The sequence below is a fragment of the Galeopterus variegatus genome, unplaced genomic scaffold (assembly GCF_000696425.1).
Source record: "Galeopterus variegatus unplaced genomic scaffold, G_variegatus-3.0.2 Scaffold25, whole genome shotgun sequence".
Classification (NCBI taxonomy): Eukaryota; Metazoa; Chordata; class Mammalia; order Dermoptera; family Cynocephalidae; genus Galeopterus; species Galeopterus variegatus.
In genome coordinates, this window is record NW_007726136.1 from 678,011 (window position 1) to 693,686 (window position 15,676).

The 15,676-nt window shown below is 39.1% G+C and overlaps 1 protein-coding gene and 1 pseudogene across 1 annotated transcript in view; one reads left to right on the top strand and one right to left on the bottom strand.

The window, feature by feature from the left end:
- Positions 1 to 15,676, top strand: part of ANKFY1 (ankyrin repeat and FYVE domain containing 1) — a 78,145-nt gene that overhangs the window by 13,907 nt on the left and 48,562 nt on the right. The window contains exon 3 of the mRNA XM_008568732.1: positions 12,410 to 12,545. Coding sequence (XP_008566954.1) covers positions 12,410 to 12,545 — 136 coding nt within the window. The remainder of the gene's footprint in view (positions 1 to 12,409; positions 12,546 to 15,676) is intronic.
- LOC103587253 lies at positions 4,697 to 5,550 on the bottom strand (annotated as a pseudogene).

Here is a 15,676-nt window from a genome sequence, read left to right on the forward strand (position 1 = left end):
CTTGCTGTTTTTCTCTCTGCTTTTTTTTAACCTGTCACCAAGCATTAAGTTTATTTTTATTTATTTATTTTTTAAAGTTTTTATTGAGGGGCCGGCCCGTGGCTCACTCGGGAGAGTGTGGTGCTGATAACACCAAGGCCACGGGTTCGGATCCCATATAGGGATGGCCGGTTAGCTCACTAGGTGAGCGTGGTGCTGACAACACCAAGTCAAGGGTTAAGATCCCCTTACCAGTCATCTTTTAAAAAAATAAATAAATAAAAATAAAATTTTTATTGAATCATAATTGATTATACATATTTTGGGGATTTAATGTTGAGATATGTTGATGAAATCAATATTACTAGCATATGTATTGTTATAAATCGTACTTATTCTTTATGCCCCTTGTCCAATTCTCCCCATCCCCCTCTCCCTCCCCCCTCTAATTACCCTAGATTTCTTCTCTCCTTCTGAAAGAGTAATGGTTACTCTGTTGATTTGTTGCCTAGATGATCTGTCCAACGCTGAGAGGTGTGTTCAGGTCCCCCAATATTATTGTAGAGTAGATGCTGCTTCTGTCACTCTGGAATGGGCTTGTGGAGAGAAACATCTTCTTCGTTTCTTTGGTCTCTATTCGTGACTCTCCTTGTGTCGGTGTACTCCAGTGGCTGGCAGACCATCTGCGTGGTGGTTGTGGTGTCAAGCCGCTTTTGTGGCAGCCATGGTTATTGTGGTTGCTGTGGTGGGCCACCACATGGAGGTGATGTTTTTTTTTTTTTTTTTTTTTTTTTAAAGATGACCGGTAAGGGGATCTTAACCCTTGACTTGGTGTTGTCAGCACCACACTCAGCCAGTGAGCGAACCGGCCATCCCTATATGGGATCCGGACCCGGGGCCTTGGTGTTATCAGCACCGCACTCTCCCGAGTGAGCCACGGGCCGGCCCGAGGCGATTTTTTTTTTTTTTTTTCCTTTTTGTCTTTTTTCGTGTCCGGCAATGGATCACAACCCTCAGCGTAGCGCCCATACCGGACCGGGACCGGCAACAGGATCGCAACCCTCAGCGCTGCGCCCGCACCTCGCTCAGCCAGTGAGCGGGAACTGGTCTGTATGTGGGATCCGAACCCTCGGCGGGAGCGCCACCGCACTCCCCAGCGGCGCACCGTAGCAGTACGCCACCGGGCCGGCTTCCCGAGGTGATGTTTTTGATATGCTCCTTGGTGGTGTGCCTGGTTGTGGGAGGAGGGTCTGGTCTCCGGCTCCATGCCTTGGGTCCCTGGGCAGGCCCTAAGGTGCTGGTGGTGTGCCTGGGCAGGAACTAATTTTTCGTCCTTTGCTTACTTCTGAAGTGGGGGAACTTCCTGTTGGGACTAGTATTTGAGCTCTGTGGTTGAGCTAAATTGCTGCTTTGCTGCTGCTTCCCTAAGGAAGGCTTTTTGTGCAGCTCAGGTTTTAATGGTTGACTTTATAGGTACTTCCAGGTCTAGTGAGATCCAGTGCACCTGGGTTGTGTAGAAATGCTGATCTGAGCCTGAGTCTTTTTATCAAACTGCACCCCATGCAATTTTATATTCCTGACCAGTTTCCTCTGAATGGTCCTACGCTGAGTGGGGGGGCAGATCAGCTGTCCTTGCTGTGCCCCAGTGTACCCCTGGTGGGCCTGTTTCCCCCACCACCCGTGCTGGAAATACTTTCCATGGGACGGGCTGTGCACCGGTCCCTTGTGATGATTCACTGGCCTCTGAGTGGCTCCTTTTTTTCAGTTGTTGTGGCTCCTCACTCCTGTGTGGGTCCACAGGAACCCTATTAATGTTCTTGTTGGCGTGGGGGCCACTATGACCCTCTTCTCCCCTGCTGCCTCCAAGCAACTCCATCCAAAGGGCACAGCTGCAGCTTTTGCAGGTTCCTGCTCCATGCACACAGCAGCTCCAGCCTTAAAGTGGCCATGGCTTGAAATGGTTGGAGCGGTTTTATCTTTCTCTCATCGTGGCTTCTCCTGCCTTCATGCACTCTGTCTCTGCTACTCTTCCCCTGAGCTCTAGTGGACCCAGCTTGGCTGTTGATGCTTTTTTATAGTTGTAAATTGGTTGATTTGTGGGAAAGAGTGATGCTGGGGACCATCTGTTTTGCTGTCTTGACCAGAAGCCCTATCTCTCCTTTTAACTGGAGTGTTTAGACCATTAATATTTAATGTGATTATTTTTATGATGAAGGCTACCATTTTATGTTTTTACTGTTTGGTCTTTTTTTCAGTGTGTTCTTTTTCTTGCCTTCTTTTGAATAATATGAATATTTAGTATTACATTTTAATTTAATTTGGGTTTTTTTGTTTGTTTTTATAAAGTCAAGGAAATTTATTTCCTGAGGTCGTGACACAGGAAGTCAACTCCTAGCCACAGCTGCAGAGCTCCTGTAATGAAGGTCAGAGTGCTGACATGCTGGGTGGACCAGGAAGCTGGAGTCTTTGTTATCTTACCATGAGATGCTCAATTACCAACCTTTGTTTAGTATTTAAAACAGTGGAGGGCCTGTCCCAGAGCAAGTCAGAGAACAGATCTTGAGCAGGTGCTGGGTACCAACCAGGCCCAGAGAAGCGGACACACACGTAGCCGGCTGCACCAGGCTTCACTGTGAGACCTTGGGAAGGGGGAAGAGTATCAGCAGTTTACGAAGGTCCAGCCGCTGGGTTAGATTGAGACAAACCATTGTGTGGCTGGGTTCGGGTCAGCAGGTTGGAGAGGTTTCTGCTTTTTGATCATTATTGTTTGGGGCCCTAAGGGAGGGTCTTGGGGGCCACCTGAGCCCCAAAGCTGGAAAATTGCTCCGAAATTATGTTTTTACTGTTTGTTCTTTCTTTCAGTCTGTTCTTTTTCTTGCCTTCTTTTGAATAATATGAATATTCAGTGTTATATTTTAATTTAATTTATATATTAATTTTTTTACTTTATCTCTTTGTGTTACTGTTTAACTGTTGATCTAGGGCAAGGTTCCTCAAACCTTGGCACTACTGACATTTTGGTCTAGATAATTCTTTGTTGTGGAAGATTTCTTGTGGTCATAGGATAATTCTCCAATATGAACTTGGCTATAGTCACTCTTTCCCAGGTATAGCTCATAGAAAAATTGTTGTAGTCCCTGCCATCATTGCCATAGTAAAAGAAAGTGATTGTGAAGAGAAGTCCCATGACAGCTGTCTGCAAATTTGATGCTAGTAGTGTGGCTCAGTCCAAGTCTGAAGGCCTCAGAACCAGGGAAGCTGATGGTGTCCTTGATGTGTGTCCTGGAACCCAAAAGCTGAAGAATTTTGAGCTCTGATGTCCATGGACAGGGGAGAATGATGCCAATATCATGCCCCCAGTTTTGACAACCAAAAGTATTTCTGGGTATTGCTAAATGTCTCTTGGGGGACAAAATTGCACTGGTTAAGAACCACTGCTCTAGGGATTACTGTCTGTCTATCCACTTATCTATCTAACTACACACATTAACACACCCATAACCTTTTATAGTATATTTGTATATTTATAATGTATAGTCTATAGTCTATTATGCTATATCATGTAAAATGTAAAAATCTTGCAGCCTTGTATACAGGTCTCTTTAATACCTCCATCACTGACCTTTATATTATAATTGTCATACATACTACATCTACATATGTTGAAAATTCCAGTGTTTTAGTTTTTGCTTTTAATAGTCATACATACTTTAACAGACTTAAGAGAATAAAAAGTGTTTTATATGAGGGTACTTCAGAAAGTTTGCGGAAAAATAGAATTAGAAGATAATACAAATCTTTCCACAAACTTTTTGAAGCACACTTGTATTTACTCACATATTTTCTTTTTGTTTGTTGTTGAGGTTTCAATACTTTGTTCAAGTTTTATTTTAAGGTATGTTAATTATAGCATCTGAGGGATCTAATTCCACACAAAATAGAAGATTCTAAAATACCATTAACTGCTAAAAAATAAACTGAGTGATAAAAATACAGCAAAAGTCCAATTTGGATTCCAAGTGTTGTCACCATGTGATTACAAACACACAGGCTCTTCCCAGCTTGTAGCTGGAGCATCTAGAAGCTATTTCATACTCTGGTGCAAAGGTAAAAAAACACAACACAAGAGGGAATTAAGTCCTGAATTATTAGCTTCATCACATCCATCCTCTTCACCCCAAAATGGCACAGAAGAAACAGCTACCACACTCTACAGACTGCTTTTGTTGTAAGGGAAATGATGATGGACTGGGGTGGAAACAGGTCTTGAAAATTGTCTAAAAAAGTCCCTCTCAGATGAGTTTGTACATGTCATTAAGCAGTGAGCCTCTCTCATCAATTAGGGTTAGGAAACCAAGGCTCAATTTTCAGGAAGTCACTATTTCATTCATTTACTCAATCTGAATTTACAAAGTGCTTATACATTTTCAACTTCCACTTGTAACCATTTCTAGATAAAATAAAGAAACCTGGCATCTCTAGAAGGGTCACCAAGTTCCCCCAAGTCTACAACAAAGAGGACCTTTTTTTGGAATTGGGTTTCTTCTGTATCTCTGAAAGGGTGACACCTTAATGCTGAATCATCTTTAACCTGGACATCTAACATGGTATTTAACAATATTTGCATCCTAGACATACAACATTAAAAGACACACTAAATTCTGAAGGTAGCTATAGTGCAAAATAGTTTAAATTTAAATGATTGTACAGTATTCATTTATGCTTGAAATTCCAATCCTAGACCAAGCTTGTAGCCATTGGCATTGATGTTCTTGCCGTCCAGCAAAGCTGACAGTGTCAGTTTGATACCTTGCTTTAGGGTCTGAGTATATCCTAAACCTGTCAGGCTGGAGTTGTTCACTTTAGCTAAGAACCAGGTGCCAGGGTTGATCTGATATTTGGCTGCTATTCTGAAGCAAAGTGTTACTGTTTCCTGCTGTGTCCAGCAAGATTGACAGTGGTCTCCAACTTCTTGTTCACCTTCTGGTAAATGGAGCCACCAAATTCTGTCTTATCATTCACATTAGTGTGAAGCTGGAATTCATCAGTCTTATAGCCAACCACAAAGTTGCTCTTGGTCAGTCAGTACCTTCTGGTCTCAAAATTCATCTGGCAGCCAGCCAGCTAACCCTCATAACCTGTCACTTAGAGTGCCCAGGCTCGAAGGCCCAGCAATGTCGAAATCCATGTTGCAGCCCAGGCTGATGTGCTCCCACTTGTTTCCTGTCTTGATGTTAGCACTTTTTTCCCCAGTGTTAGGTGAGAAGGATAAATCAAAGGTCATCTTCAGTACATGTGCAAGCTGATCTTCCCCAGTAATCCCAGTGTCTATTGTGTTGTCCATGTTCCATTTCTCTATAAGTGTGAGGCTATATTCCGTCCATCTGTACTTGGTTTCCAGACTGCTCATCACTTTGGTGGTATCAGTGTTGGCTGAGCCTGAACTAGTAAATTCCAGTCCATTCTCAGATTTTGTTTACAGATCAAGTCTTATTAAGCCAAATCCATAGCCTTTAGTAAAGACATCCCTGGCAGATTTGCAAGATCGGCATATGTGGAAGGCACAGCCATTTTCTGCTCAGAGGCATAGGCAGAGGCAGCCAGCAATGGTGCCAAGGAGCCTTGCTCAGATATTTTCATTTCTGCTGTTCTTCCTTCATTCTTGAAGATCCAGATTTTCGTCTAGTAACATTTTCCTTCAGCCCGAAGAACTTCCTTTAGCATTTCGTATAGAGAAAATCTGCTGGTGACAAATTCTCTTCCTTTATCTGAGTTTGTCTTTATTTTGTCTTCATTTCTAAAGTATATTTTTTCTGGATATAGAAATCCAAATTGACAGGTTTTTATTTTCAGCACTTTAAAGATATTGTTCCACTTGTGTTCTGGCCTCCTTGGTTTCTGATGAGAAACTGGTGGTTATTGGAATCATTCCCCTGTATGTAATGTCATTTTTCTCTAGTCACTTTCAAGACTTCTTCCTTCTTTTAAAAATTTTTTTATTTTTAATTGTGGTAAAATGTAAAATTTACAATCTTGAACATTTTTAGGTGTACAGTTCGGTAGTGTTAAGTATATTCACATTATTCTGCAATCATTCTCTAGAACTTTTTCATCTTGTAGAACTGGAACTCCATATCCATTAAACAGCAGTTTTGTATTTCCCCTGCCCCTAGCCCCAACCATTATACTTCCTGTTTTTATGAATTTGACTTTTTTTTTTTGGTGGCTGGCTGGTACAGGGATCGTACTCTGGACCTTGGTGTTATCAGCACCACACTCTAATCAACCGAGCTAACCAGCCAGCCCCTTCTATGAATTTGACTACTTTAGATACCTCATATAAGTGGAATCATACAGTATTTATCTTTTTGTTACTAGCTTATTTCACTTAGCATAACATCTTTAAGGTTCATCCATCTTGTACCATGTATCAGAATTTCCATCCCTTTTAAGGATGGATAATCTTCCATTGTGTCCATATACTACATTTCATTCATCCATTTGGATTCGTTATCATCTGTATATGACATTTGTATTGCTTCTACATTTTGGCTATTGTGGAATAATGCTGCTATAAACAAGGGTGTACAAATAGCTCTTTGAGACTCTGCTTTCAATTCTTTTGCATATATTATACCCAGCAGTGGAATTGCTACAGTAATTCTATTTTTAATTTGTTTTAGGAACTGTCATACTGTTTTCCATAGTGACTGCTATTTTACATCCCACCAACAATGTATAGGGTTCTAATTTCTCTGCATCCTTACCAATGCTTGTTATTTTATTTTTTTATAATGGCCATCCTAATGGGTGTGAGGTGGTTGAGATTTTTTCTTAATGGTTAGTTTTCAGCAATTTGATGATGATGTGTCTAGATATGATTTTTTTCTTGTTTGGAGTTCACTCATCTTCTTGAATCTATAAACTTATGTCTTTCACCAAATTAGGAAAGTTTCTTTCTTTTTTTCTTTTTTTTTTAAAGAGCAGAGATTTATTTCCTACGGCTCTGGAGGCTGGGAAGTCCAAGATCAAGGGGCCCATATCTGGCAAGGGCTTTTGTGCTGTGTCATTTCATGGTGGAAGGTAGAAAGGCAAGAGAAGGCAGCAGGGGTGGGAGGGGACACACTTTTTATAATGAACCCACTCCCACAATAATTGCATTAATCCATTTGTGAGGCACAGCCCTCAGGGCCTAATCACCGCTCATTAAGCTCCACTAGGAAAGTCCTTGACTATCATTTCTTCAAATATTTTTCTTCTCTTCAAATAACATATGTAGTAGACCTTTTGTTACTGTCCCACGGGTCTCTTTCAGTCTTTTTTTTCCCCTCATCTTTTTTCTCTCTTTAGATTGAATAATTTCTATTGATCTACAAGTTCACTGACTTTTTCTGCTGCTATATTAATTCTGCTGTTGAGCTCGTCAAGTGCATTTTTATTACACATTTTGTATTTTTCAGGTCTATTACTCCTGTTTGTTGTTTTTTATAGTTTATTTGCTAAAAAAAAAATTTTTTTTTTTTTTTGTGGCTATAATGCCGGAGGAGAAGGGGTCAAGGAAGGCCCAATAGGCAGCCTCTTACCACATTCTTGACTGCCACAGGGTAGAGTCACAGTAGAAAGTGAGAACAGATTTAATGTAATGAATAAGTACAGATTTCACAGAGAGAGTGCGGCCTAGCTCCAGAGACTGAGCAGGGCCTGCACCACGTTTAAAACAAAAGTAAGAGATACACATTTACAGACAAAGCTGGCTGGCCCCAGAGTGAATAGCAGCCTGCTAAAGGCAAGTTTGATACAAAAAAAAAGAAATACACAACTCAAATGAAGTGCGAGTTGGCTTCAGGAGAGTGAGCAATAACCCCACTTTCTGTGGGATTCAATTTTTATAGTTTTACTGTCTAATACATATAAACTCCACTTTATTGAGCATGCTTGGCTATTTAGGCTTATATAACCCCTTTCTACTGAGCATGCCCAGCCACTGGATTTGCATAGGTCAGCCCCCAAGGTTTCAGTTTCCTGCCTGTTGGTGTCAAAAATAGGTCCAACCAGCAACAGTAACTCTTCTCTTGGGGAGCTTCTAGAGGAGAGGCCTGAGACCTCAGGAAGTGGCTGGAAACCCAGAGGTCTGTTCTGAAACCCAAACCCAGGGAAACTGAGCACCTCCTATCTCAGCTGGCCTGTACAGGAACCTATACCCTTGACTTCAGTGTTATCTGTACCACACTCTACCAAGTGAGCTACCTGGCCAGTCATGCTGCAAATTTCTCTTTTCAAGTTTATTTTCCTTTCACTCCTGGAGCGTATTTATATTTGATGCTTTCAAGTCTTAGATATAATTCAACAACTGGGGTTGATTGTCTTTTCCCTTGAGGATTGGTCACATTTTTTTCTGGTTCTTTCTAGGTCAAATAATTTTGGATTGCATCTTGGACGCTGTGCTATGTTCTGTGATGCTCTGTAGACTCCAGGTTCTGTATAAATCTTTGGAAAATGTTGAATCTCCTTAGGTTCAGACTGAAAATTTTGTTTTCACCTGTGGGTAAATTTTTAAATATCCTTTCAGTTCTTAAAGCTGGGTTGGGACTGTTCGATGTGTGAGTAGCTGAGAAGTGAGCCTGAGGTTGTGTGGGTTCATACACAGAATTAGAAGATCTTCTCTGGCACTCTTCACTTTGGAATTCTCTCCTTATTCTTCAGTCTCCTGGGGCCCCTTTTCCTGGTTCATCTGCCTCATAAAGACCAGAGTTTTTATTAGAGCTGTAGCCATCCCCATGGTCACTGCAGTTACTGGGTAGTTTCTTATTCTTTACTGTGGTTCACCTTCAGGACAAACCTGTAAGAGAGAGAAAAAAACAAAACTCATCCAGTGTGGTTCTTCTTCAAGTTTTGTCTCCCTCCACAATTCATCTGCTTTTGTTTACTTTTCCAAATCCTCAGGTGGTTGCTTTTTTTTACTCTATGTAGAATTTTTATCTAAAATCATTTAGAATTGTACGGGTTGTTACACTGCCATAATAGAACTATAATAGAGCTATAACTATATATAACATAACAGAACTCTGTCTTTTTATTTCTTTTTGACTCAGTAATTATTGGGGTAATCCCAAGCAAAAAGTATGATTTGAGATTTAATTTTATATCGAGGAGGTTATATTTAAGGGTGCATCTTTAAACTGACTAAAGAGGATGTTTTTACTGATAAAAGATTTTATGAATCAAAATCTTTTATATAAAATAGATGAAAAAATAGTTGTAAACTCAAAGAGTATTTAAACTGTATCGTGGTAGCAGATTTTAAACAGCTTTCTCAGCTCTTGACAGAATACATAGAGGATTTAAGAAATCATTAATTTACTCTGTATGCTTTCTTTAATGATTAATTGCATACATATTATGTTTGTTCTCATTCTTTTCAAGTGTCTTATAAAACATGTATTTAAAATCAAATCAAAACAAAGCAAAAAACTAGGCCACATCTTCTCCACAGTGTGTCCACATACATCCTGGACTACAGTAAAACAAAGTCTGAAATTTGGGTGTTATTTTTTTTATACTTGAAGTCATAGATATTCCTGGCTTCTGTCCTGTGCCTACTAGTTGGGGGTGGGGGGTGATGATTGCCTCTAGCTGCAGATACACCATGCAGGGCATGGAGGCCAACTGGTTTCTCTTCTGAGTCTACTCCTTTTAAAGAGAACTCCTGGTTTATGATTTTTATAACCACTTATTTAAGTAGACTGGAAGCAGATAGGCCACCTGATTTCCCTGAAAGTACATGATTGGGAGCACATACCCTCTTCTGGTTTGTTGTTCTCTGTCCACCCTTATACCACTGGCTGGTTAGTCTGAGTCTCAAAATGAATTTATTCTCAGTATATTTTGGCAATTAAGGGAAGAATTAAGGTAGGAGTGAGAGTGTTCGGAAATCACTTGAACCTCATTTTATTTGAAATATTCAGGCCTTGCAGGAAATCTCTGCTGAAGGTAGTTTAAAACTTTTTTTCCCCCCCCATTATTTAGGTTTTGGTTTATTGGTTGGTCAGGTCATGTTTATTCTTTTGGACAATTGATGGAGAGTTATTAAAGGAAACCAGTCAAATTTTGAAACAATTAAAGAAACTACTACAGGGTAAACGTTTAAGGGTGATGGTGGGGACGGGGATTCTCTCACTGGATAGCAATAAGCTATATGAGAGGAGAAGTATGTGTTTTGGCATTTTTGAAAACTCTGGACAAATCACATGGCCTACTTTTTCTTTTTTTTTTTTCCATTAAGGTAACTACTGAGTTATTAAAGGTAACTTAGAAATTCTAAGCTTCCCTGCTTCCAAGATCTACTCTGTACATCTTAGACAGCTTAGTTAAAGTACCTCTTGTTTAAATAAATCTGATTAGCTTTGTCTCATTTTAAAATGTTTTTTCTTTCTTAAAACATTTTAAAAGTGCTATTACTACATTACCGAATAAAAGAAGAAAAAGAAACCTTAGCATAATGACTATTTGTTATGCATTTTAGTGTATCTTCCATTTTTCTTTTTCATTATGCCCTTTTTTTCCCCCTTTTAATATCTGATTGTTTTAGGAGATGATGCTAGATTAATCTGGTTCAGGTAAATCAGGGGTCTTCGATTCCACTCATTTGATATTACTCCCTTCAAACCTCTCCTCCTCACTATAGTTGGAAGACAGGGGGTTAATCAGAACTAATCAGCTGTTACCTATTTACTAAGTTAATAAAGTATTCCTGGTTCGTGTACTTTCCTAGGTAATCAAGAATTGAGTATAGTTTGTTAAACCTTAGTGGGTGTCAAAATCACGTGGAGGACTTGTTAAGACACAAATGTTGGGCCCCGCCCCAGAGTGTCTGATTCAGTTTGTTTAGAGTAGGTCTGAGAATTAGGATTTCTTTTCTTTTTTTTCCCTTTTTTTGTCTTTTTTTTTTCGTGACCGGAAACGGATCGCAACCCTCAGTGTCGCGCCCGTACCGGACCAGGACCGGCATCGGGATCGCAACCCTCGGTGTTGCACCCACACCTTGCTCAGCCAGTGAGCGGCCGGTCCGTATGTGGGATCCGAACCCTCGGCGGGAGCGCCACCGCACTTCCCAAGTGGCGCACTGTAGCAGTGCGCCACCGGGCCGGCCCTGAGAATTAGGATTTCTAACAAGTTCCCAGATGGTGTTGATTCTGCTAGCCGAGGATCACACTTTGAGAACCACTGGCATAGATTATGATTTTAAGTGGTCCTGTGACCAATCACTCTTCTTATTCTGACTAATCGAGAATTGACTCTAGTTGAAATAATAGTTTAGATATTTTATACTACAATTTTCATCCCATGCATTTCTCCAAGTTTCTCTATGGTATTTATTTTAACATAAAAAAATTGAGCAAGTAATGCATGTTTATTAAATAAAAATCAGGGGAAATAGTAAGCTAAAAGAAAAGTTAGTTATGAATTCTACCTGGATTAATATTTTAGTGTGTATCCTTCCAGTCCCTTGATAGATAGACACACAAACTGTATATGTGTGGTGTGTGCATATATATATAAACACCCACCCACATATATACATGCACACAAAAAATAGATAATGTTATATATGTGTTTTTAGCCTACTTTTTTTTTTTACTTGCCATGTAGTAAAGATCTTTTTATGTTGAACATAGGTCTACGTGAGGGGTCTTCAAAAAGTTTATGGAAAGATTTATATTATCTTTTAATTCTTTTTTCCATGAACTTTTTGAAGACCCCTCATATAGTTTAAATTGCTGCAGAATTTTCTAATGTGGATATATAATTTAATTTATTTAATTTGTTCTCTCCATTATTGGACTCTTAAGATTTTTGTCTCAGTTTTTCATTATTAAAAATAATACTACGGAGTATCTTAGTACATACATTTCTCTGTATTTACACAGTTATTTTCTTAGGTTAATAATCCACACTTACAATTGCTGTGTAAATGGTTATGCACTTTTTAAAATCTATGCTAGTCTGAGAGACAAAAATTTGTGTTCTAGTTTATATTTGGTTATTGGTAAGGTTTATTTATCTTTGTGAATTACCCATTTATATTCATTGCCCATTTTTCCATTGGGTGTCCATCTTTTCATTTTTATTTATATGATACTTTTATAAGAATGTTAACTCTTTGTCATGTTTCAAATATTTCCCCCAGTTATGTCTTTAGTAGGTTGATTTCTCTTACCCACTGCCCCATGCAAAACTTTAACATTTTTCTGGAGTCAGATGTTGCCTAGACTGCCTAGCTGCCACTTTTAATGGTTGAGTAATGTTTCTTTGGGTGGGGTGTACTGGAATTTACTTTATTAACCTCAAATTTTAGTGATCCTACATGAAGTCCTAAGTGTATCATCCATTGCTTTTTCAGTTTTTCTGTCTACTTTCTTTCTTTAACCAGATGCAAACCCTGAGGTAACAATGACAATGCTTCGCTGGATCTATACGGATGAGTTGGAGTTCAGAGAAGATGATGTGTTCCTGACAGAATTGATGAAACTAGCAAATCGGTTTCAGCTACAGCTCCTTAGGGAGAGGCAAGTCACAGCAGATATATTCAAGCACCTCAGATGGTGGTGACTGAGTTTTAATTATGCCACGCTCTGGGAAAACAGCTTCTTCTGCTAATATAAATAACTTTTGCAAGGTGTTCTTTAAAGGTGATGGTTGGGAGAGAATTTATCTCCCTTGTTTTGTTTTATCTTGTAAGCTAAATTAAGCTTTCTTGTATTCTCTTTTCTTTCACTGGTCTATTACCTGAGCTTACATGATTGTGTAAACTGATAAATTGAATATGAAATAATATAATCCAGTTTCCAAACCTTCAATTTCCCTCTTGTTCTATTTCCTTTGACATTTTATTCTTCCTGATATATCCAGTTGATTGAAGTCGTTGGTCATACTCTCTTTGTTGCAAACACATTAATACCTAAATTAATACATGAGAGTATGCTTTAGTACGTTTCATAGCCAGTGTTTCTGAGATCTCCCTTCATTTAAGTTATTGTTTTTTTGGTTCTCAAGGAGATACCTTGTTATGTTTTTTATATTGCATTTTCTCTATTGCTCTCCCAAGTTGGCATTTTAGCACAATAGAAAACAAAATGTTCACCAAATGATGTCAGGCAAAATACCCTTAAACATCTGTGGGAGATGTGGCTTCTTGGTAGTCAGCTTGGTTGATGGAGTGTTTTTTTATATCATTTAGTGATATTTTGTATTCCCTCGAGTGCATGAAGAAATGGCTTTTCTCCTGGGTGAGTGAAGGGATGGTTTCAGCCATCAACAGGCACTCCGCCCTATTTCTGTGTTGCCCTCAGAAAGCCAAGAGAGACTTTTCTACCTAGAGCTGCTTGCTCTGTTTTCCCTGGGATGGCCCACTGTACCCCACATGAATCAGTGGACGGCTTACTCCTCATACTCCATAATTGATGTGGGTTTGAGTGCATTTTAATATCTAAATCTGGTAACTTAAGGAAAAAAAAAAAAAGAAACTAAATATGTCCAAGATCTGCGGGCACATACAGTATTAGGTAATGAGCAAAGTTAACTTTACTGTTGAGTCCTTGTAATGAACTCTTTCGTTTGTTTGTTTTGGTGAGTTTTTTAGCCATCTGAGAATGAAATGAAACTGGTTTTAATTAGATTGAGTGTGACTTACATCTTTATAGTTTTTTCAGATTTCCTGAGCTTTCCACACTGGCCTAGTCAAACTTGCTTATAAATTAAATTGTTTTGATAAAAATTGGGGTTGGAGTAGTTTAGATAATTGTAATCTGTGTAGTGGATTCTTTAATTAAAATGTTTGTTATTTATTGACTGATTAGGCTTCATAACCATCACCATTACCAGATGCTCTGTTCTGTACTGTTGGAGATGGATATTAAGTTGTTGTCTGTCACGGCTTTTTTAAGAGCTGAGATGGAAAAGACCCAGGAATGGATTCAAGTGTTGACTTTTAAAGGGTCACAGAGTGCCCACTGCTGTCTGCGGGAGAAATTACACATTTTAGATAGTAAGTGAAAGGGTTCTGACAAATGTGTGCAGTTTAGTATGAAGCAGATGTTGCTCATTTTCAGCATGTAGGGATCTCAGTGGTTTTTGAATGCTATCACCAATTTGATGAAAAGGAAGGGTTTTTTTTGGTAAGTATTATCAGGAAGGTTTTTTTTTTTTTTTTTTTTTTTTTTTCTTTTTTGGCAGCTGGTCAGTGCAAGGATCCGAACCCTTTACCTTGCTATTATTAACACTGTGCTCTAACCAACTGAGCGAACCAGACAGCCTTTGATCCTTTTTTTTTTTAATTAAAAAAGAAAAGAGGGGCCGGCCCGGTGGCGCACTGGAGAGTGCGCCGCTTGGGAGCGCGGTGGCGCTCCCGTCAAGGGTTTGGATCCCATGTGGAGACCGGTTCCCGCTCACTGGCTGAGCGCAGTGCGGGCGCAACACCGAGGGTTGAGATCCCGTTACCAGTCAGTAAAAAAGACAAAAAGGAAAAAAAAAAAAAGAGAGAATTAATATGTATACAGAAAAATTGCAGTTAATATAATAATTTTCTTCCTGAAAATATAATACAAGTTCAGTGTATTGTATTTGGAAAATCTAGAACGATATAAAGAAGAAATAAGTCATCTGTAATTCAACCACTGTTCACCATTCATTGTGTTTCCTGTCAGTAATTTTTCTATGTCTCATATATACATGGGACTGATACAAAAACTAGACAAGGAATTTGTGGGAGGTTTAAATATATGCTTGATTTTGTACTTTAAGAATTAGATTTATTGTTTTTGTGCATGTGTATCTGTTTTGTGCTCTAAAATTAAAATGTGTTAAAAACAAAAAAATTTCCTTCAGAGGAAAGTTAATTGTTCCTGCTACTTTTCAAAGAGAATATGTGAACTGAGAATCTAAATTTTTAAGTAAGATTTCATATTCTTTGGTTGTGTAAATCATGCCAGTCACTATTTATAGGCTATCCAAATAGCATTAGGGGTCCTAGAATTAGTGAAAATGAAATATCTGCCAGTTTTAACAAAAGATCTGTCCTTAAGAAACATATTTGGGTCCCTTGGTGCAATTCATTTGGCAGTAAAAAGGAGGAGAATGGAATTTTTAGATTCTAGGCATTTGTCTGTAAAAGTGCTTTGTAAAGTGGTCTACAAATGTGCATCATTACTCCCTGAGATCATACTGTGTGTTAGGCTACCTGTTGTTAGGATGTTAGGATGGCATGATCACAAATATTTGTCATTGTAAAAGTGGTAAAAGTTTTGTATATCTGGAAAGATGATTTTTTCCCTGGAATGCTCACATTTTATAGCTGAGGTCAGGGTGACTGTCAAACATTGCTGTGGTGTGGTATGAGTTTGGGGAAACCAATGGTACAGAAAACTGAGGCTTAGAAATATTATGCTGTTATACATAACTTACGTTCTTACTTCTTATTATGGTAACTTATACAGATATTACAACAACTTGATTTTAAAAATGCCCATCCCACATACAGACCGGTTCCCGCTCACTGGCTGAGCGAGGCGCGGGAGCAGCGCCGAGGTTTGCAGTCCCGTTGCCGGTCCCCGGTCCGGTACGGGGGCAACACTGAGGGTTGCGATCCGTTGCCAGACACGGAAAAAAGACAAAAGACAAAAAAAAAAAAAAAAAAAAAAAA